The 27,441-nt window shown below is 46.9% G+C and overlaps 1 protein-coding gene across 1 annotated transcript in view; it reads right to left on the bottom strand.

Moving 5' to 3' along the window:
* bop1 (BOP1 ribosomal biogenesis factor) overlaps nt 1–27,441 on the bottom strand; it is a 71,520-nt gene that overhangs the window by 1,034 nt on the left and 43,045 nt on the right. The window contains exons 4-15 of the mRNA XM_064348348.1: nt 18,176–18,330; nt 17,778–17,895; nt 16,879–16,980; nt 15,236–15,448; nt 14,291–14,452; nt 14,088–14,168; nt 11,781–11,850; nt 3,204–3,336; nt 2,804–2,984; nt 1,880–2,168; nt 876–960; nt 647–754 (exon numbers count right to left, since the gene is read on the bottom strand). Coding sequence (XP_064204418.1) covers nt 647–754; nt 876–960; nt 1,880–2,168; nt 2,804–2,984; nt 3,204–3,336; nt 11,781–11,850; nt 14,088–14,168; nt 14,291–14,452; nt 15,236–15,448; nt 16,879–16,980; nt 17,778–17,895; nt 18,176–18,330 — 1,697 coding nt within the window. The remainder of the gene's footprint in view (nt 1–646; nt 755–875; nt 961–1,879; nt 2,169–2,803; nt 2,985–3,203; nt 3,337–11,780; nt 11,851–14,087; nt 14,169–14,290; nt 14,453–15,235; nt 15,449–16,878; nt 16,981–17,777; nt 17,896–18,175; nt 18,331–27,441) is intronic.

Raw genomic sequence — 27,441 nt, 5'->3', positions numbered from 1 at the left:
TGACACAGGCTACAAGTCATATTATCATATTTGTATTATTCCAATTTTTAAAAATGACTTAATACCATAAGAAAAAGTGAGGAAAGTCAGACATCGAATGCAACATTCAACACAAATCTTTTGATGACTAGTCTTTGCTGAATGTAGATTTCACCAGCATGCGCAAAAAGATTAATATCCAAGTTAACTCATAAAACAGGTGGGCAAAAACAATTCAGTTTAGTGCAGTATGAATGCTCGCAAAATTGCCTGACTTCAGCAAATCAAAACTATCCTTAAAATCTAATTACTTTGAACAGGTAAATCAGGTATGAACAATACACTAGCATATAGTGCCTTTGGTCATTAAAATCTAAGTGAAGGCTTGAGGGCTATACTAGTTATAAAAGCACAACAGTATACAAACATGGCTCACAGCTAATGCTTCAGCAGGTGTTTCCGAGACTGAAAATGGAAAATATCACTGCCGCTTTGGTTCAAGTACAAAGAGCCCTACTAGCGTTTTGGTTAATTCCACCGTTGACGCTTCCCTACCAGCTCTCAAAGAGAGCGTCTGGACTGCTGAAGGATCGGCGTGGGGGTGGACCGCGCCGAGGATGAAAGCGTAGAAGTGACGGCGGCAGACAGACTGGAGAGGGGGACTCACTTGTAGACCATGCCGTGGCAGACGATCACGCTGCCGTCGTCGGAGGCGGAGGCGAAGAGCGGGTAGCGCCTGTGGAACGCCACCCCTCTCAGGGCCTTCTTGTGGTGCCTGGCCAGTTCGGGGGACGACAGAATGAGTCAGGACCAACGAAAGACAGGCCTCGCATTGCTAATCCCGCGCCTCGGCCGAGCAATTAAAAGGCGCTTTACGTTTGGACGGCCACACTCACCGGAGAACTTTGTAGGGCTTTGTGGAGAGGTCCAAGTCGAACCAGGCCAGCCGGCTGTCGTAGCTGCCGCAGATCACGTTGTCGCCTGCGGGAAATCGCCAAGTCAGGCTGGTTGGAGCGCGCCTCAGGCACGCAGATGTGTGTCACAGATAATCGAGCCACGCTGAGCCGAAAACTTAACAGAAAACGCTCCACTGACAGCGTGACACTGTATTAAAAAATGATTATATAACCGCTTTTTTTGTAATTTTTTTTTTTTTTTTAAATCGCTCTCCCTTTTCAGTTCGGATTTTTTGCATTTGGAAGCCAGAGCACTAACCACTCATCAGATGCACCTGTCCTTTTAGAAGTATTTTCCACACTGTACCACAGGAGAGCTAGCGGCAGTCAGAAATAATTTATCACTGATGACAAGTGGTAATATGGAGGTGCTGGTAACCCCGTTACGCAGAAATAACCTGAGAAACCCTGCAAGACCTGGGCCAGCCTGAGCCCAGTGGGACCCGTTTGCCTTTCGTTCAGCATCACTCCATTTCTCCCTAATATTCATGATATTCTTAAATATGGCCTGAAAATTACAGAATTCATCAGACTGTCTGTAAAACTGAGACAAATGGTGGAATACAAAAACAAGGATAAACCAAGATTGTCAGTTAGCAATGTCTAAGCTATTGAGCTTTAACCAGCTTAAGTGCCTTAACCCGCTCAACCGTTCAAAAGCCCAGCTTGAATCAGGGTCAGGGCTTTATAGTTATATCAGCTTCAGCTTTTTGCCATATATGAGCTTATCTTGGACAACTATCTGTCCCTTTCTGGCAACGACAAGTGGACAAGTGTTAAGCACAAATACAAAATATGTTAAAACAGGAGTACAAAATATTATACAAATACTAGCGTCCCTGCCAGTCTAGCGTCCCTGCCAGTCATGGATGATCATGTTACAAGTCCAGTAGAATCATAAACAGATAAGCCCAAGGGACAGAATAATCCACAAGATAACTGACCTCCGGGGTGGATGGCCATGCTGGAAATCCACTTGCAGTTGGCCGTGAGCTTCTTGGTGAGCTCCTGCTTGATGAGGTTGTAGACGCGGACGGAGCGCTGCGTGGCCACGAAGAAGTAGGGCCGGATGGGGTGGAAGGACACGCACTGCACCAGGCCCTTGTTCTTGCTGAAGGGGTTCTGCGAGCGCCGCTTGCTAATCTGGTGTATGAGCACCTGCAGGCTGCTGTTGTCCGGCAGCACGCTGGCCAGGTAGTCCCCTTTGCCGTGCCAGGTCACCTGCCTGACCGCCTAGTGAGGGGGAGGAGGGAAGAGAACAGCTTTATTAAAAACACCGCGCGGAGACATCACTTATCGCTTCCATTTGTCAGTTTCATCAGTCACAAGCTCTTCGTCACGCACGTGTGGCTTATTAAACAGTGACGGCTCCAATTCGCCGCGCGGAGGGAAAACGCGGGGCGATGGCCGCTTAATGTCATGATTACTCCCAGGTTGTGAATGGACGCGCAATGCTCAATGGATCAGAAGCCACATTTTCCTATATTTTCCCTTCCTTTTTAATTGGAATGCTGCAGTTCCCGTTTTCATTTCCATATGAAAATGCAACCGACGACAATTTTCCGAGCTCTGCCAAACAACAGCCAAACTGCTGCTCATAGGTTATAAAACCGGTCGAGACGGAAAATAGTCTCGACGTAGTCAAGCATGCAGAGGTACCAGTAGTTAGTGTGCAGTGTAAGTGCTAATCATAAAAACTGGATGGAAAAGTCTAGTCTTGAGCGCCTAGTGGGCGTCATAGCCCTGGATGGGAAGGACTGATTATGCGGCTCATCTCTCTGTGAATCAGTCCGCGATTGGCTCTGATGTGTCACACGAGGGACGTAGGCCAATGGGTGGAAAGTGCGCATTGTGTTTGTGTTGAGCACCTTCGGGTGGCTGATGATGAGGCGGACTCCCTTCTCGTGGTCCTTCCCCTCGGCGGCGGCCCACTGCACGGACTGCGCCTTCTCCTCCTCCGGCTCCACGTACGAGGAGACGAGCTGATCGGTGCTGCTGCAGACGAGCTTGTCTCCCAAACCCGGGTTCAACACTAACACCGTCTGGTTACTGTGGAGAGACCCAGGCAAACCCCTTAGGCCAGTGCTTCCTTAATGAACGAAATGAAATGAAAACCTACAAGACAGGTAAATCCCCAGGAACAGGGTCGAGGACCACTGCCGTAGGAACTCGAAGGCATTCCCCTAACACAACAAAACTTGTGGAGAGTTTTTGGACTTGTAAGCAGTGTGTAGAAGCCTGGAGATAGGAGCCAATGGCGGGTCTTACAAGGCGAGCGCCACCAGGCAGATGGCGGGGTTGGGGTTCCACGCGATGCTCTTGACGGCTCCGCCCACCTCGATGGTCTTCATGCAGCGGGCCGTGCTGACCTCCCAGAGGCGCACGGTGCAGTCGTCAGAGCCTGGGGTCAAACAGCAGGGGGCGGGAACACACACTCAGAGGCAGCTGGGTCACCTTACATCAACAACCTGTGCGCTGGTGTGGACCAGCGAGTTTATCAGCTCATACCACACCACTACCACCCTCACGGCTGGGGGCACAGCTGAATTTGCTGCTGAAAGGCTCAGTCGGAAAAGAAAAATCATACAAATTCAACTTTTTAGGACGGGAATGACCATACCTTAGGCTTAGACATATGATCACTCCAGCAAGGAAAAAGGAATAAATGTTAACTTCACTAAGGACACAATTAACCCTGGCAATTCAGTAGTATTATTTAAATGTGCTCTAGGTTTTCAACAGTTTTGTTCTGAGCTATTCAGGAACCCACTTGCCTAACACTGCATTACAGCAGAAGATATTCTTACTTGTGTTTTCTAAAGTAAAACGTGTGGAAGGTATGTGACCTGTTTTTTGCTGTAGCAGGGCCTGATGGGGGAATAGGAAAGGACAGAGGAGGAAATGGATCAGAATGCAGGGAAGAGTAGTATAACAGGCCTTAGAAATAGTCCAAAAGACCATATGAACCATACCAAATGTGGGCGCACAAGGTATCATTTCTGAATATTGTGTTTATAACGTGCACCTCATCAATCTGTTTGGCAAACGGAGGGCAGGATATGATTTTACTGAAGACCACACTGGGGACTACGACCGTGATGTCCATAACCGAAGGTACAGGGACTGGGAGAATTATTGTTTTTTTCCAGGCAGTCTGCATTTTTGGACGAGAACTGTATTAATAACTGTAGGAAATGAGTATTGTACCTTATTGAACCTGTGTTTTGTAGTTGTTCCAACGACCATGATATGCACTTTTGTACATTGCTTTGGATAAAAAATGTCATGCTTATGCTTATGGAATCTATACATGTTCTACATATCCATTTGCATCAAGCAGTACAGTTTATTTATACAGCACTTTTCACTCAAGATTCTCAAAACACTTGGAACTGCTTTGGAACCAAATACGAAATGGCTACCAACAATCATTACAACCACCCGTGAGATGATTTGTCCCATTCTATAAATTAAATGTCTAGTGCATGAACAAATGTACATAAAACCAAAGAAAACATTAAATTAGACCATGGTGAAGTTTTTCATTAAGTTACTTCAACACGATTCAAGTACAATCTTGGAATAAGGATCACATTGCATTCCAAAATGGGTCTGACAGCCCTGTGATGTACCACATCAGTTTGTTCAATTAGATAAATGATTTTCTGTTGTTTTCTTAAAGGTAAAATATGGTGTTCCACAGGAGCCAGTGCTTGGATTGCTTCACTTTTCTCTGTATATGCTCCCTTTGAAATACCAGTCAGAACAAAGTGTAAAGCTTCACTGTTGTACAGATGACACAGTCAAACATCTCAGGTATGGCACTACAGCTCTCTCAGAATAATATATTGCTGATAATAACTTAATTTTCTGCTTTTGAGCTCAGATAAAAATGGAATATTGATGTTAGGTCCTAAAAATGAAGAGGATTTATAAAGCTTTCCTTAACCCTTGAGGATACATTAGCTGGACCAAATGTGGCTGTGAAATACCTGGGTGTTCCCATTGACCCTGGTCTCACTTTTGAAGCCCACATTCACAATGTCATTTGTGAACTGTTGCTAAAATCACACACTTCTAATCATTGGAGGATGCAAAGAAACTGCCTGCTCCAACACTTCATTAAAGAACCTACAGCTGGCTCAGATTTCAGCTGGAGGTATTTTGACTGTCTTGTCCCAATGAACCCACACCCTGAGCTGGGTGAGAAGGAGTCCGGTTCCTCCGAAGGTTTCTCCCTACATGCCATTCCGTTTCCATGCCATTGTCCACTTTGGCTTGCTTTGCGGGTTTTAGGCTGGGGCAGACTGTGAAGCGGTACAGTGATACACTATTTGTGAAATCTTGTTATACAAATTAAAATTTGATTTCTTTGACCACCATCAATCATCTAATCAGTGGTATATCAGTGGTATTAGACAATTAGATGGGGGATGATGATTTGTAATTAGCCTCTACTTACCAGCAAAGTGTCATGCAATTATACCTGAAACTTGGTTGGCTGTAGGGGTCATATTGGTTTACAAAGAAACTTCCAGAACAACATTTATAAAGGTCTTCCCAAGGATCATGGGCGACAAATTTCATGCACACTAGTGCAGCGAGATCGCAGTTTCCCCAACAGTCATATTTTACATGCAAATTGAGAATGACTGTTTTATCAAAGCCATGTTCTTTTGCCTAACAATCTGAATTTAACAATTTGTACATGGCCACAACCATTGATGTGTACCAAGTTTAACATATACTGGACTGGAGATATAAGAATGTTATATTTTCTAACATAATATTACATAACGGAATGCTGTAAAGGGGGATGTGCATTCTGGCAAAGGGCATATACGCAAAATATCAGTCCTCTGCACGGTACAGTTGATTTATGGGGAAATAAAGTTTTTAGGGCATCCCTCTGCTTCATATCCGACCTAGCTTCATATTACCTTTTAAAAGGCCCCTTGGGCTTTTATACTTCAAATGATCAGTACTTCACCTGACAATTATCAGTGAATGTGCATTTAACTGAACCCTGAGAAGAACTTCAGCATTGCTGGAAAAGGCCATGGAGTATTTGGAAATTAAACCCAAGGAAAACACTTATTGGATGAATCACAAAATAAATACAAAGCCTCCTTACAAAGCAGATTTATGCATGCTGAGAACATGCCCGCAAATTGTCTTTTTTTCAATGTCATAAAACGATTACTTGAGGTGGAAACTTTAAAACACAACGGTCTGTGTTTAACCAATCTGCTTCATATCGCAGCCCACTTAACACTTCTTCAGTTTAAGCCCTTAGAAAACATCCCTGGGCAAAACTGGCCTTATCATGTTGCCATGGTAATCTTTATCATTCTAAGACAAATTCCCATTCTAATGAACTGAATCCCAAAACTCTGTTCTTTGTTTACTTTGGCCAATGAGGAATAGAACTACAACCCTCAACAAAAACAAAGGCTCCCGATATCAGCCCTACTACTTCTCGGCAGTGCAGAAACCCTCGTGAAAGTATTTGATTTTATTTCTGTACCTGCACGCCCCATAAAGGAAAGAAAAACAACATGGAAACGTTGGCGTTCTGGTACCAGCGCTGCCGGAGGGCGGAGCCTAACTGACTCTAAAACCATAATCACTTTTTAAGTATTAAGCGCTTCGGGGGGACAGATATAGAAAGAGGAACGGTTTCCGAAGCCCGCGTCCTGCCGGTGGTTTTGAGAGTCCCGTCTGGAGCACATAGCTGCGGTCGCCTGTGGAAATGTACCGGGACGGGACGGGACGGGCCGGTGCAGCGGGGCGAACAGACCCGGCGGTTTGGAGAAGGACGGGCCCGTGTGGAACACCCGTTGCCTCGCGCTCGGTGCGTGTCTGGGGAGGCCCGGGCTCGAGGCATCTCCCCATTGCTCCTTAAAAACTGTCGGCATGACAGCCTGCGGACATAAATCCAAGGCACGGCCTCTGGAAACTATGATTTTTTTTTTTTTTTAAATGCGAGGGGAAAAAATTAAAATTTATGGTCTTTCATCAAGCGTGCAGTGGTTTCGAGTTGTAAAGATTTTTTTTTCCGCTGTTTATTTTCAATCTTGCCTCTTTTTACAGCCTGTGAGGAACTGCAAGCTCCTCTGGCCTCCGTCCAGAGAAATGAAACAAGATGTCAACAAGTAGCACTACTGTCATTAATATAAATGGAGACTGGGGACGAACAGAGACACTAAACTGAGCGCTACACAAACAGAGCTTCCTGAATTGAAGAATATTACTACCCACAATAGTCGGTGTCAAGGAAGTTCTGTATGTGTAGGGTTAAGTTCTCCATCAAGAAAGAGGAGGCTGGGGATAAACAGAGACAGTAAACTAAACACTATACAGATAAAACTTCTTGACAGAATACAACACATATCAGTATTCACAATATTAAGTGCATTGTGTCAGAATTCAGGAGGCTCTTTCTGTGCAGTGTTCAGTTCACTCGGTAATGCAAATAGAGGCTGGGGACGAAGAGACGATGAACTGAACACTACCCACAGACAAAACTTCCTCAACCCTGACAATACACTGAACACTGGACGATAATAACACTTTACACACACTTTACAGGGATTGCGCATTATTTGGACGCACAAAGAAATCCCCCCTTTTGTCTTTTCCGTTTCCAGCGGAATATCCCACTCCTTTTCTCGTTGTGGTCCTGAAGTACACTGTGTGCCCGGGCTGCCTACTGGTGACCCCTCATACCGTGTTACGTTGCCAAGCTAATTAGCAGTTGTGTTTCTAAGCAACACTCGGGTTTTCCAGCTATGTCTAAATTTGGCAGGGTTGAAGGACTGGCCAGGGACGTTCCCAGAGCATGGCGTAGACCTCTGGCAATCCCAGAGGCTAAATGGGGCAGGTTTTCGGCCCGCTTGAACGGTCACTCTACTGAACAGGTCATCCGAGCTAAAATGGTTGAACCCTTGTCCTCGAGTCAGGTCAAGAGAACAGCCCCCCCCCGGATTGGCAGCCCAGCGTAACAGAGGGTATGAGACAGCAAAGGGTTAAGTTCCCAGTTAGGGAGAAAATAACAAACACAAAAAAATTCCGGCTCGCAGCGCAGAGGGAATCCGGTAGCCGACCGCTGTAGGGGAACGGCATCATTACCCTGGGCCGTGACTGGCCTCTGCGTCCGGGGTTCACACGAGAGCCGCTACCACGGAACACCGCAGCACGTCCCACTTCGTCCGCATAATTAGCCTGGAATGCCAATGCCATTTTGCTTATCCCTCCCTGCTTGTGTGTGTGTGTGTGTGTGTGTGCGCGCATGCGCACAAGGGAGTGTGTGTCCGCGTGCGCATTGCGATTATACAGCTTGTCCGCTCCGTCATGCAGCTCGAACGATGTCACACTCCGGCTGCTACAGCCCGCGCGCTACTGAAGTGAAGGCGGCAGATAAGGGTTAGAAGCATGTGGGGCACACAGCCTCTGTGATTACAGGCCCAAAACCATGGCAAATGACTTTATGGCACTGCTGATGTTTCCTGTTACACACACATTATACTGGAATCGTTGAGGTTTTTACAGGCTTTGGCTTTGTGTCATCAGGACAATATTTTCCAAATTAGGTTTTAGCAACACTATAGTGAATTTTACAGAAATATCTGGCATCAGTGGCCCCCTCCCCAGGAACAACAAGCAGCCTTTATAATACTACTAATTCAATCAGGATTGAGCCACAGAGGGTTCATGCATTTTAATAAACGTAAGGCTCGACTGACATGGAATTAATTATCTTAAAACTGCACACAATAAGAAAACAAATTGGGTGGGGGGGAGGGGGCTGGAGTAATTTATTATTTCAAATAAAAATTCCTGGGAGGTTGTCAAGTGCTGTTTTTACTGTGGGAAAGAACGTTTTATTACTAGTTTAATATATTTTACAGCGAGACAAAAGAGTAGCACTGACTGTAGTGGTTTTGTGTCTCAGATTTATTAAGTCCTTTGTAATGGAAGGCTTAACAGATGCTGCCACTAAACTGCTGTTATCTTTTCCGTAGTGTCCCTTGTTCCTGAGTCTCTGCCGTGTGACACATCAGTCTGTGACCATGGCCACTCCCCATTCTGTTTTTGTTTTGGACTAAGCAGCATTAGATTACCTCTGTCACCATGTTAAAATCATCTGTGCAAAAGTCAGCACACTGTCACAGGAATATCAGTACCACTTGTTGCCTTTGATGAAGCCATTTCCAGGGCCTTAAGACAAAGCTTGCAAGAGCTCTACAGTGAACCCCCTCAAAATGATCCCACAACGGAACTGAACACTTAGGTTATGAAGCCAGGAACTTCCTCATTCAAATAGTTTGATTTGATTGAGAACATTACTGCAGAGTATTATAGCCACTGCAGCTATACTATTATATAGTTAGCTTTTCAGCAGCAGTGCTGTGACTCTGAAGAAACAGGCAAACTCACTGTATTACTGGGATATTGTAGCAATGTGCTAACTCTCACAGTAATGCTGAACACTGTAGCAATGCGCTAACTCTCACAGTAATCCTAAACACTGTAGCAATGTGCTAACTCTCACAGTAATGCTGAACACTGTAGCAATGTGCTAACTCTCACAGTAATGCTGAACACTGTAGCAATGTGCTAACTCTCACAGTAATGCTGAACACTGTAGCAATGCGCTAACTCTCACAGTAATGCTGAACACTGTAGCAATGCGCTAACTCTAACTCCTCTCCTCACAGTAATGCTGAACACTGTAGCAATGCGCTAACTCTCACAGTAATGCTGAACACTGTAGCAATGTGCTAACTCTCTCACAGTAATGCTGAACACTGTAGCAATGTGCTAACTCTCACAGTAATGCTGAACACTGTAGCAATGCGCTAACTCTCTCACAGTAATGCTGAACACTGTAGCAATGCGCTAACTCTCTCACAGTAATGCTGAACACTGTAGCAATGCGCTAACTCTCACAGTAATCTTGCTCACAGTAATGCTGAACACTGTAGCAATGCGCTAACTATCTCACTGTACAGGTAATCCTGAAACACTGTAGCAATGGCTAACTCTCACAGTAATGCTGACCTGAAAGCATCTCAGTAGCAAATGCAATGCTAACTCTCTCACAGTAATGCTGAACACTGTAGCAATGCGCTAACTCTCTCACAGTAATGCTGAACACTGTAGCAATGCGCTAACTCTCTCACAGTAATGCTGAACACTGTAGCAATGCGCTAACTCTCTCACAGTAATGCTGTTGCACTGTAGCAAAGTGCTTATGTTCACAAATTATTACTGTGGTGAACTGCAAAGATCTCAGGGAATTTAAAAATGAATAATACAACAACTATCTTAACATGCAATGGACAGTTTGTATAAAATCAATAACTCCATGAATTTAAAAGGCCGCTCATCATAAAATTCAGTGCCAATCAGTTTGGGTGTGCACATGCAGTTTGAGGAAGTAAAAACAACTCTTCTCCAAAGACAAAAATTTTTAGCCACCATTCCAGCGGTCTTGACGTGTAAAGCTAATCATGTCTTTCCTCTGACTGGCGGCAGGTAGAAACCATACTTCATTAAAGAAACATTACATTACAACATCAGTGAAAAAAGTCAGTGTCACATTCAACATCCTTATCTGCATCTGATGCAAAGGGCACAAGTGAAGTTGGGACTTACAGCCTGTTTAGTACACTTCAGCCAAATCTGGACTACATTTCCCAGCAGCACCTCGACAAAACATGCCATTGCTTTGAGTCTCCTGAGCTCACCTCTTCGTTTACATAAGCAGGCTGCTACTGACCTCACCAGTCGCTTCAAATGTCATCCCCAATAAGTAAATCTGGAAAGCCAGACAGGCAGCTGCAGCAAACAGGAAACTGTCTGGGGAGCTGTAGCCATTTTGGAACGACATGTTTCAAACTGCTAAATGAACAAAATCATTTGGCTTTTTTGGCCATAAAAAATAAATTAAACACACTGAGTCAAAAGTGCTTATATTCATCCAAAGGGCAATCCACTAACAGCACTACTGCCATGAATAATGACAATCATATGTGTGTTGTGCTCTTCAGCTGTCAAGATTGGTGGTCTCATGGAACTGTCAACTACTGTATCACACTTAATGAACTTAACACCAACACTATGACCGTCCCCCTAAGATTTACAGAATACAGAAAGTTTGGCTAGCCATTCAATGCATTTTAATAGCCCTGTTGTATTTCCTATTTTAAAATACATACGTTTAATACCATGAACAATGACACTATTGTCCCCCAATATCCTTCAAGTTATCTTTTGTCTTTAAGAGCTGCTTCTTCAGAATCACTATGAAGCACAAATATGTTGCATCCTTGGCTGACGGTTTATTTTAAAACGTAAAGACACATTCAGGGTGATTTTGCAAACCAACTGAATTTTTACAACCTGCATTAATCATTTTCATATTTCCTATGTGGCTTCCACTGAGGCCATCCTGCCAAAAACTATGAGAAAGAGAGAGAGAGAGAGAGAGAGAGAGACCACGGCTTCTCTATTTGAGAGAAGTGACCATTAGTTATCTCTGACTGATGCATTCTCTCGGAGAATGCGCAAGCTAATGATTCTCGCCACAGTGTGTCCCTGCTTATTTTCCCTGTCCCCCAAAAATGAATCGCTTATTTTTTTGGTACCGATCGGCACATTGAAGCCAACGGCATGACATCATGGCTCGTGCTCTGGGGATGATATAAGCGGGCCGGTTAGCTACTGCTTATATTACAAGCGACCACAAGAAATGATCTATTGAGGAGCCCGGAGCTTGAAATAAATGGAACGGCAGCAGGGCCTGCCCCCACATCAAAGTCGAGGAGCTGGGGCACTTACCCGAAGCCAGCCACTGGCCACTGGGGGACAGGCTAATGCAGCGCACCAGGCTGGAGTGGCCGCGGTACACCTGCGGAGAGAGGGCACGGTCAAGCACTGTCAATCAACAGGTGAGAGACGTGAGAGTGAGGGTGAGAAAGAGAGAGGGAGAGAGAAGAGAGGGGGGAGAGAGAGGAGAGAGAGGAGAGAGGTCACGTTCAAACACTGTCAATAAACAGGTGAAAGAGATGTGAGAGTGAGGGTGAGAAAGAGAGGGGGGAGAAAAGGAGAGAGAGAGGGAGAGAGAAGGAAGAGAGAGGAGAGAGGGGGGGAGAGAGGTCACGGTCAAACACTGTCAATAACCAGGTGAGAGAGATGTGAGAGTGAGGGTGAGAGAGGGAGAGAGAGAAGGAGAGAGAGAGGGCACGTTCAAACACTGTCAATAAACGGGTGAGAGACATGTGAGAGTGAGGGAGAGAAAGAGAGGGGGAGAGAAGGGAGAGAGAGGGAGAGAGAAGGAAGAGAGAGGAGAGAGGGGGGGAGAGAGGTCACGTTCAAACACTGTCAATAAACAGGTGAGAGAGATGTGAGAGTGAGGGTGAGAAAGAGAGGGGGGAGAGAAGGAGAGAAGGAGAGAGAGTGAAGGAAGAGACAGGAGAGAGGGGGGGAGAGAGGTCACGTTCAAACACAGTCAATAAACAGGTGAGAGAGGAGTGAGGGTGAGAAAGAGAGGGGGGAGAGAAGGAGAAAGAGAGGGAGAGAGAAGGAAGAGAGAGGAAGGGGGGAGCAGTCACGTTCAAGCACAGTCAATAAACAGGTGAGAGTGAGGGAGAGAAAGAAGGAGAGGGGAGAGAAGGAGGAGAGAGAGGAGGGAAGGAAGAGAGAGGGAGAGGGGGGAGAGAGGGTCATGTTCAAACAGTCAATAAACAGGTGAAAGAGAGTGAGGGTGAGAAAGAGGGGGAAGAGGGGAAGAGAGAGAGGAGGGGGTAGAGAGGTCATGTTGAAACACTGTCAATAAAAGGGGACAAGAGATGTGAGAGTGAGAAAGAGAGGGGGAGAGAGGGAGAGAGAGAAGAAGAGAGAGAAGGAGTGAGGGGAGAGAGAAGAGGGGGAGAGAGGTCACATTCAAACACAATCAATAAAAGGTGAGAGTGAGGGTGAGAAAGAGAGGGGGAGAGAGGGAGAGAGAGGGGGGAGAGAGAGAAGGAAGAGAGAGGAGGAGTGGGGGAGAGAAAGAGGGGGAGAGAGGTCACGTTCAAACACAATCAATAAAAGGTGAGAGTGAGGGTGAGAGAGAGGGGGAGAGAGGGAGATCGAGGGGGAGAGAAGGAAGAGAGAGAAGGAGTGGGGGGAGAGAAAGAGGGGTAGAGAGGTCACATTCAAACACAATCAATAAAAGGTGAGAGTGAGGGTAAGAAAGAGAGTGGGAGAGAAGGAGAGAGCAGAAGATAGAGAAGATAGAGAAAGAGGGGGAGGGAGAGAGAGAGAAATGGGGCAGAGAGAAAAAGAGAGAAAGAGAGAGGGGGGGCAGAAGTTAGACAGGAAATCCGAGAGAAGAAGAGTGTGTGCGTGTGCGTGTCTGCAGTGGGAGGAGGAGTGTAAAAAGGGGGAAAGGGAAGACATTTCCTAGACACACGCACACTCTTAGGTGTCCAGACACAGGGTTTTAAGAGTCATCCTCACAAGGCCTGCCCAGCTCTAATTACAGGATCTCAGCACCAACACATGGAACCCATTGCTCTTTTTCAGGGCGCATAACAGCTGATACACCACACACAATAGCACACTCTCAGGCATATGTCTGCTTAGCGGCTCCACTCCTCATGAGGTCAAAATTTAGTTAACTCATTTTAAAAAAACAAAACAAAAACAAAGACAATTCCTTTTAAACTTGTCCTCAGTGATCCATCTTCCTAATACAGAACAGTTAGCATTTTTTTCCAAAAGCACACATGCTCTTATGTTTAAAACTTCAGGAGGAAGAAAACACATCCCAATTAGTAAGATGTGCTCCTATAGTATTTTTCCAGTTGGCACACATCAAATTTCGGGAGCAAATGCTCCTAAAACTGGAGCGCAGCAGAGGCCTGGAGCAGAGCTACAGTACTGCGCGACACAGCAGCACCATTAACCTCACTTTCACTCTGCCTGCCGTGACACTCGCACGGCTGCGAGGACGCGAAGCTAACGCTCCTCGGCTCCATCCCAGAGCTTCTTATGCTAACACCCCGTTCACAGGTCATTAAACCCGGTCACAGCTGGTTTCACTGCAATCACAATGGCTGCCGGGTCCAGGGCCGGGGTAGGGGGGCGGTGGGGGGGTCTTACCAGGGACTGCGTGGTGGGGAAGGGCTGCAGGTCTTTGGGCTTGGGCAGTTTCGGGATCAGGTCCTCGGGATCCACGTTCACCTGAAAGGAAGGCAGAGGGGGGGAGAGCGGTTGGAACGCGGTCTGGGAAATCCGGGAGACCGGAACGGTGCGGCATTCTGGCGTTTCCCGCGGGAGCCGGCGGCGGGCGCAGGCAGGCCTACCCTCATCTTGCGCTGCCGGGGGCAGAGGTAGAGGTCCAGGCAGCGCTCGAAGCGCTCGTGGATGAAGCGGGAGAAGGCGGGCACGGCGCGGAGGCAGGAGTGCTTCTGCGGGACGAAGGCCAGCTTCCGGTCTTCGGGGTCCTGCTGCTCCCACGCCAGTTTCTGCGCGGGGGGGGGGGAACGACTTTAGCAAACGGCTAGCTGGCAGACGCGCGAGCCAGACGCCCCTCTCAGGTTTCCGTTGTAGTTTGAAAGGCATCGCGGGCCATCGACCGACAAAATGATCCGCGCTTTACCTCTCTTTACCTTATTTCTTTCCAACTAGTCGAAAGGTTGTTGCACAATGAAATCTATGGAAGGTACATAAAACCAAATACCAACCCCAGTATATTTTTATTTTCTAACAGGAACGCCATACAATAAGACAGCCAGCATCTGGTACTCCATTATACATGTTCATTTTTAGTTGCATACTGAGCAATATGCAAAAACGGTACTGTACCCTGATAAACAGACAGTAAATATAATCAGACAGCAAAAAAAAAATATATATATTTTTTTTGTCAAATGAGCTAAAGACTGAGCCTTATTGTGGAGGCGGTTAAGCAACCTTTACTGAACGGACGGAGTGTAGCACAGTGGGTAAGGAACTGGGCTTGTAACCGAAAGGTCGTAGGTTCGATTCCCGGGTAAGGACACTGCCGTTGTACCCTTGAGCAAGGTACTTAACCTGCACTGCTTCAGTATATATCCAGCTGTATAAATGGATACAATGTAAAATGCTATGTAAAAGTTGTGTAAGTCGCTCTGGATAAGAGCGTCTGCTAAATGCCTGTAATGTAATGTAATAATTACTGGACAAAGCCTGGACGTACGCGGTTATGAAAACCGCAGGGACGCACGCGGTTTCTTTGTGACGCTGATAAGCGTGGGGCTGCGCCCTACCTCCTCCTCCGTGAACAGGTACTCCGGCGGGGGGTTGTAGGACTCCTCGTGCCCCGGGAGCCTGCTCTTGGGCGCGGGCACGTGCATCTTGTGCCTGCCTAAGATGGCGTTGGGGTCCTCCTTGGCCCACAGGTCATAGTACTGCGGCCCGGTCTCCTTGGGCTTGCGAGGCTTGATCCAGCCCATCTTTATAGCGTGGACCAGCTTGGACACCTGTCATACGAAGGGCCATGCAGCAGCGTTGCACATTACACATGCATAATTAATACACACCTAATTAAACACAGAAAAACCTTCTGCTTTCTTATATACAGAATAAAACAGTCCTGCCAGACTACCGCAAAGAAACCAACGCAACGCACTTATATGCACCTACAATTCCAATAAGTGTTTCGTTTTGCAGAAGGAAAAAACATAATAAGAAAATTGGGAGCGATATCCAAAAACACGATTCCTCAGCCACTGTGGGAGGGGTGAAACGCTGCAATTTCACTTTCAATCGGAGGTCCAATTACTTTAAGCTTTCCATTTTGGAGACCCATTACTACAGAATTTCACCTCCGCTTCCACTTTGAGAACTATGTGGGAATCATTATATCTAATGCTACACATATGGGAGCGGTTAGGGGCAAAATTGTTCAAAACATGAAAATTTTGTATCGTTCCATATTTATGGTGACTATAAATATCAATTTTCTACATGATCGAAATTCATAAAAACATCCAGGAAAGGTGTCCATCTGCCCAGAGCAAGCCTCTTCCAAATCTTAAATTGCATGCTTCACTGGAAAATACATGTCTACAACTGCTACAAACACATTTTTTTCCTGAGTTGAGGTTTCTGGGTGAATTTGACAGTGTAGCTTGAGAAAAGCTTGCCTGATCTTGCACAAGAAAGGCTACTGAAAGTAAAACTATTACACTGATTTAAAGATAATTCTGGGCAGGAGCTGAGCATTCCAGCTAAAACCGGCAGGGATTCTAAGCTGGTTTAAGATGGTTTAGCCTGTTTTTTTCCAGCTGGTCATAGCTGGCCTGTGGCAGGTCAAAACTGGTTAAGTTGGTAGAGTAAGCTGGTGGTCAGCTGGTGACTAGGCTGGTCAGCTGGTTGAGAAGCTAAAAGTTTCAATAACACTGTTTAAACCAGCTTAGTTCTAGCTGGTTTAAACTGGAATTTTCAGCAGGGATGGTACATCAAATATACAAGCAGCAGGTCACAGAAAGTTCACCACCAATCCAAAGTTGTTTTGGATTCCACTACCTTTTAAAAACAGCAATATTTACCTAACATATCATCAGGCATGCTGTGTGCACTGTTCCCTTGGGGTGAGGCCTCTGAGTCTGCTTGCTTGCAGGCTACCGAAAGGTGTTAGGCTGTGTCTGCTAACAAATACATAGCTGGCTACCTGTTCTAGCCAGCCATAAATGTACTAATGAAAGGTATGTATTTACCTGTATCAAACACCAGCTGCAGCTAGGTAGCCAGAAAGATATCTAGCCATCTTGTAGTACATGAGTAGAAAGCTAGCTGGCACACAATGCTGGCCAACAATAATATTACTGCTGCTAGCCAGTGTTAGCTAACTAGCTGGCTGATGACTGAACACTTTCATGGGGATAGACTTGACAGGCGAGGGCCTCACCTTCTCCTTTTCGATTAGGGATGGAATGAAGCTGCGCTTGTCCTGCGGTCGGTTGCTCACGGGGTGGATCATGGTCTCGTGGGAGAAGAAATCCACAGAAGGCTGTTGGGGATGAGAGAGGGACAAGCAAAATGGCCGTCGTGAGAAGTAGGAGGATAATGAGGTGAGGTGCATGAAGCTAATTCTGAACTGGCTCAAGATGGAAGAGCTCTCAGTGTCACAAAACTTCCAGACAAAACAGCTGCACTAAACGTTTTACAATCCCAAAACAGTTCTTCTGCAATTGCGTAACAGTTTTTATTATCACTGTAGTCTGTATCTTCATGCAAATGAAGTTTAAAGCTGGTGATTTAACATTTGTTTTTAGCAGTGACTGTGCTTTCTGGAGGATGACTCATACTTCTGGTAAGTGTGTTGAAACAGGCCTTCTACTATGAGCATAAGTGTTAATGAAGGCTTCACCATTATCCCCATGATGATGTGAATGACACAACCTAGACGCTACTACATCTGCTTGTAAACCAAACCCGTAACACAATTCAGCCGCAACTGCAAAGGAATTATGTCTCAATAAAATAAGAAAATGTCCTTGCCAAGAAATTTGTCAGTGTCTTCAAACCATTTGTACGGGGTAAGCACAGACTGAGACTGGGTTATGTGGGAATATAAATGGAGAGGACAACTTAATGAGGATAACCTTGGTCACACTGATTGCTGTTGGTAGCCTAGGACGCTAGTTAGTAGCCTAGGACGCTAGTCAGTAGCCTAGGACGCTAGTTAGTAGCCTAGGACGCTAGTTAGTAGGATGCTGCGCATGAAGCTTGTGAGCCGAACGCAGCGGCCACACACACAGGGTGGGGGGAGGGCGGGGTGGAGGGAGGCGACTGGCCGATGTTTACCTCGTACTCGTTGAAGTTGACATCCCCAAACTGGCCCCTTTGGAGACGGTGGACGAGATCCACCTGCTCGTCAGAGAGCCGGATATCGGTGCCCGTCATCTTATCATGGACAGTGCGCCTAGTGGCAGAGAGAGAGAGAGAGAGAGAGAGAGAGAGAGAGAGATATACAGTGTGACAAAAAGGAGCGAAAGAGAGGGTACAACAGAGCAAAGGCAGGAGCCAGAAAATGGGGGAATAAGAGGGAATAAAACGGGGAGGACGAAAGAGTGAAAGAGGAGAACGAGGGAGTGAGAGAGAGACCAAAACACAATTTAATCCCAGTCTCTCTTGTCTGCTGGGGTACCAACTTCATATTGCACTGCATTCTCATTCAATTAGTTGTGCCATTAAGATCTCACCAGTAATCGGGGTTTTCCATCTTGTCCAAAAACTCATCCAGCTCATCCTTGTTTCTGATTGGCTTGAAGATCTTCTTCCCGTCCAGGTCGTAGCCAATATGGGGGTAGTCGTTGTACCACTCCATCGGAATGTTGCCAACAGTGTTACGAATATCCTTTAAAAAAAAAAGAAAAAAAAAGGAAGGTAGGAGACGTTATTGACAGTTTCAGTGTTTTTCCAGCACAGGTGGGCAATCAGGCGAGGAAGTGTCGCTAAAGCTCCAGCTTCCCCTTTCCAGAGTAATGCGGGACCGCGTCCTGAGCTGTGCTTTCCCCCCCCCCTCCTGTCTGAGCCCTGGCTGCTAACGCTTTTTCACTCATCGCACTCCCCTTTCCCCCAGAGCAGTGCCAGGATTAGGATTTAAGGCTGGCGCTGACGCTCAGGTGCAGGACCGGGCCCCACCGCTGAGGAACCCTGCCGTGCCGCGATGCCATGACAAATACCGCACATCATCCCAGGCTGGTTTCGTTCCGCCGGGTGTTTGGCACACTTGTTTTACATTAGCAAATGCCCATATAAACCAGGCAGCTTATAGGAATGGATGGGTGTAGAAAGCATTTGAAAAATGAGAGGCTTCTTTGTCCTTAAAGAAACACACACACACAGACACACACACACACACACACACACTAGTGTAAACCTCTCAGAAGTGGTGCCCTCCCTTTAAAACTCCAGACAGCACCTGTGAATGATTTCAATAAAACCGCCTCGACCGCGTCCAATTAGGGAGGATTGGGCCGAGCTGTCATGCCTCTTTAAATGGGCCCAGACCAGGGTGTGGTCTGATTACACTTCTAAACACTCGCCCTGAGGTTTTTTTCCACATAAACGTTGAGGTCAACATTTCTGTTTGGCAAAGCTGTTCCAAGGTCAAGTATTGGACGGCTAAAGGTACCCGAAACAAACACCAACCCATATATTATATATACAGTATATGTAGTATACTGCGCCCATCACGTGATCTGTGCCGATGAGCAATACACTAATTCTATTCCAAACAGCAGAAAACCAAAGTGACACAAACCACTTGGAAGTTAGGCCAAATATAAAATAAGTATTTTGAACGTGTAGGTGAGGGAATTCATAATTAATTCCAGAGTGAAATTCGGAGAGTGTGACCGCATCGTGTGACCCTCTGCATCCTGTTCTAGGAATGCGGCCTTCTGTCTGTAATGGCGTGCAGGTTTGGAGGGGTGACGCAGGAAGGCGAGTGGTTCTCCTCTGTGTCGGCTGATTGGCCCGCGCTCTCAGACGGCACGCGGGCGGAGCCGTCCCAGCAGCCCCCTCTGTGTCTGTGCTGCAGTCGGGGGCAGGTAGCGTCGGCTCCGCCCGGTCAAAGGACACGGTGAATAATGAAGCTCTAGCGCTAATTTGACATTTCCTGTCTGGAAACCGAACCTCCTGGAAAAACGTATGGACGCCCGTGTCTCAGCCTCCTCGGCTCGGCCCTCTGGGAAATGTATTCCCGCGGCGCTTGTATCACACGCTGCGTACTGCCCGAGGCCCAGAGGCCAACTGTGGAAACGGCTTTGAATCCTCCCGCTACTTCTCCTGGAGGAATGAGGGCACCTGCTGTGGCTGCCCGACAGCACTGGAACAGGGGAAATTATGCTGTTGTTTCCTTTCTGTAACTGATGCTTGGGTCACTTTAACTAGCATCCCATAGCCAACAAGAGGTTACCCCCCACTTCCTCCAAACAGGAACAGTATCATACTCATCCATCGACTGTTGACCCCTCACTCTAAACTCTAAAACTCAAAGCAAATGATGTACAAATGATAGTTTGTTCGCTACTGGTAGTTTATGTGTCTTTATGCTTAGTTTATTGTTACGTACACTCTTGAATCCTTCACGTTTTTCAATGAACCAAATTTTTTTCAACCCTACTGCTAAATGTTTGAGGCGATGATTCAACCAGGTTTCATCCCCTTCCAAGGGTGGGAAATGCCCGAACAGCACTCCACGTTTTCAAAAAACAAAAAAAAGTGAATGGAGTATTTACATCCTGAAAATAAGCCCCTCAAAATAAATATGACCATGTTTCCACTATATAGAGAATCTTCCTAAAGTTAACATACACACATTGCCATCCACTGTAAGGGGATGGGGGCTGGGGGAAGTTCCCTGGGACAAAGCAACACAGCTTAATTTCATGCTAATCTCCTGGTGAGATTTTGGAACTGAAACAGACCCATTTTGGCACAACTCTGGAGGAAAACTTTGAGAGTGCAAGGAGAAGGGTTCCCCCGCCTCCCCCCTCCCCCCGCCCCCTCCCGGAGGTGCACGTCTCCGGTCGCTGCATCGCGGGATGACGACATCAAACGGGCAGGGCCGTGACCCCGGATCACCCCGCATATCTCATCCCCTTTTTTTGCGGCCGGTAGCGCAGACGAGCCGCACTGCGAGAGGTCGACATCTTTAAGATCGCAGGGCCCTCCGAACCTCGGGAGACCGCAGACACCGTCGAGCAAAGCTCGAGACTTAACCCTCTGCTCCAGGAACAATAAAACTTGAGAGGGCCTTCCAGTGCCCCTTTGTAAGACAGAATTACTTGCGAAACCTAGTTTGCTCACTCAGACTAGCCTCCATTGTTGAAAGTGTTCAAAGACCCCCATTAATCAACTCACCGCCCTACAGTAAGCAGTTCTCTCACATGGTTCATGTTTTACAAAAAGCCGTGCCATGTCGAGAGCTTCTGGGAAGACAAAACACAAAAGACACAAAGGTTTGTGATGAAACCGTGTTGTCAGTTGGTGCAGAAAGAGCGTAATTTAGTAATTAGTCCACATCCAAAATCACAGACATGGAAACTCTGTGCAAAAGACTGTGTGGGGGCATTTTTCTCATATTCTCAAGTTATGACTTCAAAAATTATTTTACTTTATTATTTATATTAAAATTTCCAGAGCAGAACCAGACTGTCATTTAAGGATGTCTGTCTCGGCTTGTTAGCAATGGTACTGAACAAAGCAATATTCAGTGTGTCTGCTTTCACGATTCTTGCTGTGCTTAAGCAGGTGGAAAATGGCAACATCTCTGACGTGTGGTCACCTTGCCTCAAAGACATGCCACACAGACAGGGTTCTTTCCATTTCCAATTCAAGCGTTCACGAAGCGCACCAGTCTGACGGCACAGAACTGCAGAGGCGACATTCCCTTTCGTGGAGGAACACAGCCCCTCTGCTCCAGTCCCACCGTATTCTGCGAGCGGCCTTCACAGTGAGCTGGGCGAGGAACCGATGAATGAAAACAGAAACCGTCCGATAGAAGTGCTTCCCTCACAACTTCACAGAGAAGAATACGAAACTGCTGGTTCGACAAATCGATGCATAATGAATAAACTGCGTAATGATTTTCACAACCTGACAAATTGAAAGTTTGAGTGCGGTGAGGAAATGGCTTCTCAAATAAGCAGCCAGGCCCGTGAAAAAAAGACTCCAGGCAGTCACTCATTTAGTAAAGGCTGGTCCGGCAGGAGGCGTGGCCAGCAGGGGCAGCGCGCCAGGAATCGGAGGGAACGACACACCCCTCAGCCGAAAAAGGTCTACATACAACCCCCCCGGAAAAAAAAACAAACAAACAAATGAAAACGAAGAGTAAAATGTGAATTTATTTCAGCGCTGGTACGTCCGCCATAACGCCGCTTTGGAATCGATGTTAAAAAGAAAGAGAACGAGCTGGTGCGCGGTGGGAATAGCTGCGGTTGGCGAATAGCTCGCGGAGTCTCTCTTTCAGACGGGCGCGTGGCTCACTCTTTCCGTTCCCGGCTCCGCTGACCCCTCGGTCGGCCGAATTCCTTTAGCTGGCTGGATGACAGAAGGATTGCAGCATGGAATTTAAGAGGAGCGTGACTTCATCTTTTATTACGAAAAAAAAGAGTTTGACAAAAAAAAAAAAAAGAGAGAGAAGAAGCCAATTAGGCGTCCCGCGGGAGAACGGTTGGGGGGGAATCGCTCGCCGATGCGCTCGATAGGACTCGTGGCGTTGTTCGCGGGGGTGTCTCCGCGGCGTTCCCCGTCCCGTCCCTCCCCTGCGCCCCCCACCCCCCACCCCCCCTCGGGGGAATCCAGGACCTCGCTCCTAACTGCGGTCAGCGCAGCCCCTAGCCTACACGGTGTCCCGTTTTATTTGAGTACGGTGAAGAGCGTGACCAGAAAAAAACTCCAGACCAAAAAAAAATTTAACATTTAAATCAGAAAAAAAAGCTGAGCGGAGAGGAGAGGAAAAAAATAAAAAATCTGCCTGATGCCAAGAGCAAAAGGAAAATGTGCACGTCAGCCTCGGGCAGCTGATGAGTAAATGATGATTGGGTTTCTCAGCTGAGGACCCTTGGCTAAGCACTGGGCCGGGGAACTGGAGCGTTTGAGCATGTGCAGTTCCATCTTCTTATCTGCCAATGGAAGGTGGAGTGGAGGTCATATGACCTGCCTGCCTGTTTGTGCCTTAAGGGGATCGATGTAAAACTTACCAATTGGATGAAAAGCTATGGTCTGGATGACCAGGTAAAATGACCAAATGACCACCCCCTTTGGTAAATGTTTATATCTTTGCTTTTCTTTCAGCATGATGATCATCCATTATACAGATAAAAGACTCACTGAAATTTAACAGCGAGAACTTTTATAGTAATAAATGTATGTATATGTATGTATCTCTTTTAACCACAGAATGCGCCCCATTTAAAGGAAAAAAAAAACAATCCACTACCAAACCACGCAGGGCTTTTCATTACAGATACTGCAGAAATAGAAATCTAAAAAATGAAAAAAGTTCATTTTTGTAGCAAACACAGCTCGGATCACTTTAAGAGACCAAAAACAGTTGCAGTAAATTCAGCTTGTGAAAGTACCAACGCATGATATGAGCATGGCGGCAAAATTCACAGTTTCGAAATGAAACCGAAAACTAAAACTAAGAATTCAAATCAGGTGAAAATCAGGTGGCACTAGTAAATCTATTCAATGGACAATAGTTTGCTGAGAGGGACAGCAAATCAGACACAGCTGCTCAAGCTTGTGAAGTCTGTTTGGCTAGAGACTGTCACTACAGCTACCACTTTACCAACTTAAAGCTCTACATGTAAAATACAGTCAACATCACACATGGGTAAGTTAAGTTTAAGTTTTGAAATGGAAGTAAAATGTGTAGAGAAAAATTGGTACACTGACAACCCAGAGACGAAATGAAAACACCGGCAAAGAATGACTTGGGCATACGACTGCATGTTGATTTACATTTCAGCACACTGAAAGCCACGAACATGCTTTGGGTCAATTTCCTCATAGACAGTTTATGAGGCTACTTAGCAGCCTGTTTTTTTGGCATGCCAAGTGAGCTACCCTGAAGGACTCTGATTCGAATTTAAAAGCACTGGAGAGGATAACGTTTCGATGAATTCTTGAGCAGACCCCAGGATCTCTGTTCCCAGTTTGTCAGACAGGAATTACATCACTAACGTACCCATTATTCCCTGAAAGAAAAAAAGGTCCATATAGTGCTCACCCGCTTATTTAAATAAGCAGCGGAACCCGAGCCTGTCTAGACAGAGGGGAAAGCACACCACTGCATTGATACCCAGTACATCAGTGCCCTCGAGTGAAGTTTCAACTGTCAATCTAGCACCTGCTGTACTCACAACTGACACCAAGGGGACTTTCAAAATAAAAATGAAAATGTAAACAAGCGTGCGTACAGATACACAAATTTTACACCTGCATATGTGTGTGTGTGTGTGTGTGTGTGTGTGTGTGTGTGTGCACGTGCATGTGGTTGCTTGTGTGTAAATAGACATACAATACATTTGAGGCATATCCCATTTGAAGACCTGAAAGGTCAAGAGAAGGTTTTTTTTTCCATTTCTTCAAGCATGTGTGGTACTGAAAGGGAAAACTTTTACTCATCGTAACTCCGAACTCCAGATATTTCCAATTAACACTGGGGAAACTGCCGTCTCCCCCAATGCACAGTGACTGAGTGACTCAGCTTCAGTGTCAGGGCATGACTAAGAGTCCCCAGTCAACCAGGAACACCCCGTCTGCTTGTGCTGAACACACTTCAGACAGTCCCTGCAGGCAGAACCCACAAGCGAACCTTAACCCTCTGTTTATGAGGAAATCACTACTGGCAGTAATAATGAGCGTGACATTTGAAATGTGCTGGAACGCTCTGCGAATGGCAGTCAGGTTAATTCGTGTCGAGGCTTGTTTTGCGCAAGCCCGGGGCTTGAAGGACAGGCTTCGACGATCCAGTCCAGGTGCTGGTGGCTCTCATGGAGCCATTTTGGCTCCGAGAACGATGTCAGGGTGGAACCCGGGATCAGGGGAGGGATAGAGGAGTGCGCTTCACTTCCTCACACTTCCCCGCCCGCAGCGCCTTTACCTCAGACCCCGTTTCACCTGACGCGAGGAAGCTTCCCTCCCCAGCGCCCCTGTCCAAACGAACCCCTCCCGAAATCGGCCTCCACCTGCTGTCGCTCGGGAGCGCTCGTCTGGAAGTTGTTTTTGGACTGGGATGTGCATTACTGGAGGCTCGGCGTTCTCAGCCACTGGGCTCCACGGGACAGGAAAAAAAGGGCTTCTGGGGACCGGCTTCCCCGAAAACATCCGCAGCGCTCGCGGGCGCTCCTGGGACTGGCGGGCTCGGCGGGCGAATAAATCGCCGCTCGCCTTCGTTTGTCTGAACCCCGCTTTTATTTTCTGTTTGCTTTGAAAGGCGAGGCGTCGCGGCGCTGGCTGATCCCCGCGGCGGGAAGCGGCCGCGGCGAAGACTCGGAGGGATCGGCTGGGAAACGGATGCGATCCGGGGCCGGGCTCCAGCGGGAACGGCTAGGAGAGAGGGATGGGGGGAGAGCGGGACAGGGAGGAGAGTGGGACACAGGGGGGGAGCAGGACAGGGGGGAGAGCGGGACACAGAGAGAGCGGGACGGGGAGAACTGGACATGGAGAGAGTGGACGGGGGAGAGCTGGACATGGAGAGAGCGGGACATGGAGAGAGCTGGACGGGGGGAGAGTGGGACAGGGGGGAGAGCGGGACGGGGAGAGCGGACATGGAGAGAGCTGATGGGAGGGACAGGGGACAGCGGGACACAGAGAGAGCTGGAAAAGGGGGAGTGATCCCCGGAGCCCTCCACATGTTCACCATCCTGCCCAGGAGAGCACAGCGCTGTGTTTCCACAGCATGTTAAACCATCACAAGGATGGAGCTCCCATCCTCTGCGGGGAGGCAGCACGCGTCTGCTCTTACGCTGTTAAATAACAGCCGTCCAGCTACCCCAGGGTACAGAGACTCAAAGTAATGACAGTAATATAAAGCAAACTGGTAAAGAGATAATGTCTTTGGGAATTCTTTTTTTAAACATTCGTTTTGTAATTCACTTTGTTTCTACGGTTTGAAAATTCTACAATATAATGAACAAATTAAATGTATTTCACGTACTTAACCGTGGTTGGGAAGTGTTAAAAGTATGGTTGCAAAGATGTGATCTGCAGAGTTTGTTGCTTTGGAAAATTACAAGAACATTTTTCATGAATAACAATGCTGCACTAAGAGAATAAGATACGCATTTGTGTAAACAGTGGAAGACCTATGTGATAGAAAACAAGTGAATAAATTAGCATGGTCCATCATTTTAAAAACATCACCAGGAAATTTTAATCCAGTTATCTAGTTACAAATGAAAAGTGTATACACGTGCACGTGCATGAGTAGGTGTGGGTGTGTGTGCACGAGCGCGTGCACGGGCCTGTGTGCACGTGTGTATTTGTACCGGTCGATCCCCGGTTACCATCATTCCCTCTGGCGGTAAGCACTCTCAGCGCGAAAACAGCAGAGGACAATCGCACGGCTATTCACGACTGACGACACAAAGAACGAGCTGCAAAGCGTATTTTCCCTACGGTTTGTCAAAACAGCCGATGCGTTGAATTAACACGTTGAAGCGGTCCGCGTATCGCGAGCGCTCAGAAATCGGTACCAGACGCAGATAATGCTTTCAGCAGCTGGGGGCGGATGTGCTGTTTTTTCATGCGCAGGTTTGCGGTTCTGAGTTTCCCCCGTACATGCACAGGGGTCTATTAGCCAAGCGCTGTTTGATATTCCAGACGTTTATGGACGGTTTGTTTGCTTGGGGGGATCTCTGGATTTGGGAAGGGGGGGGGGGATGGAGGCGGCGGGGGTTTCGCGTTACGGCACCTGTACGTCACACGCACCGAACGTCCGTCCGCCATTACCACCTCTGCAGGCAGAGCCCCACCCGCGAAAGAAACAGAGACCCCCCTCCCCCCACTTTACCTCTGATCCACCCTCTTTACAGTACCAGTACCAGTGGGGATCATTCACACACAGGAAAAGTCCACAAGTACAAAATAATTAATCTGACATGTACACTGAAAAATGCTTCAAATGTTTTGGGGGGAATCTTTTTTATATCCACATGAGATGCCTTTAATAAACTAAACATCAACCTTACTAAAATATGACAACCAATAGCATGTTGGTATTCTGAGCCAGAAGCCCCACCTTCACACCATGAATGTACAGGCTAGTGTGGCCTCTGACAGAATGCAAAAAGGCTGGTTTTGGCTGATGGGTCAGCTGTGGGTCACCGTCAGCAGCCTATCACAGGCTCTTCAGCATCACCAACAGAACTGATCACACAAAAAGAAACTTCCCAACATTAAACAATGGAAGACCGCACATTTCAGTCTCTTTTCTTTTCCAAGTCTGAAAGGAGAATGTAAAGTTTTTACTAGAATTTTTTTTTTTAACTACTACTTTTTTATCATGGTGCATTAACAGTCACAAACGCGTCATAAAAGAGTAAGATCATCGTGCCGCGTCACCGGTTTCCGCAAACGCGGCCTTTCCGCCGCGCCGTCCGCACGCTCGGAAGAAACCGGACCAGTCTGCGTACGCCCGCTCCATTTACGCCTCGTGCTTTTCTTAACGACGAACATCTGAGGCTTTTTTACGACCTTCGACACAAACTCCACTTTTACTGCTCAACGCGCGCCAGCGAGCTCCAAATTAAAAATCTTATTGCTTTTGTTCACAAGGCTGCGTCTAGAAGATGAAGCCATTTTTTTTTTTTATCGTGGATTAGGCCTTATCTCACCGATCGCTTTTCAACATCCAAGTCACGGACAGCGAAGCATTCATTCCCAAACGGGGATTACATTTCCAAATGAAACGTTTTCTTTCGTCCGCAAAATGTAATCACAGATATGG

This window comes from Anguilla rostrata, chromosome 8 (assembly GCF_018555375.3).
Source record: "Anguilla rostrata isolate EN2019 chromosome 8, ASM1855537v3, whole genome shotgun sequence".
NCBI classification, from domain to species: Eukaryota; Metazoa; Chordata; class Actinopteri; order Anguilliformes; family Anguillidae; genus Anguilla; species Anguilla rostrata.
Note: the sequence above shows the minus strand (reverse complement) of the source record. Positions and strands in the feature narration are given on the sequence as shown.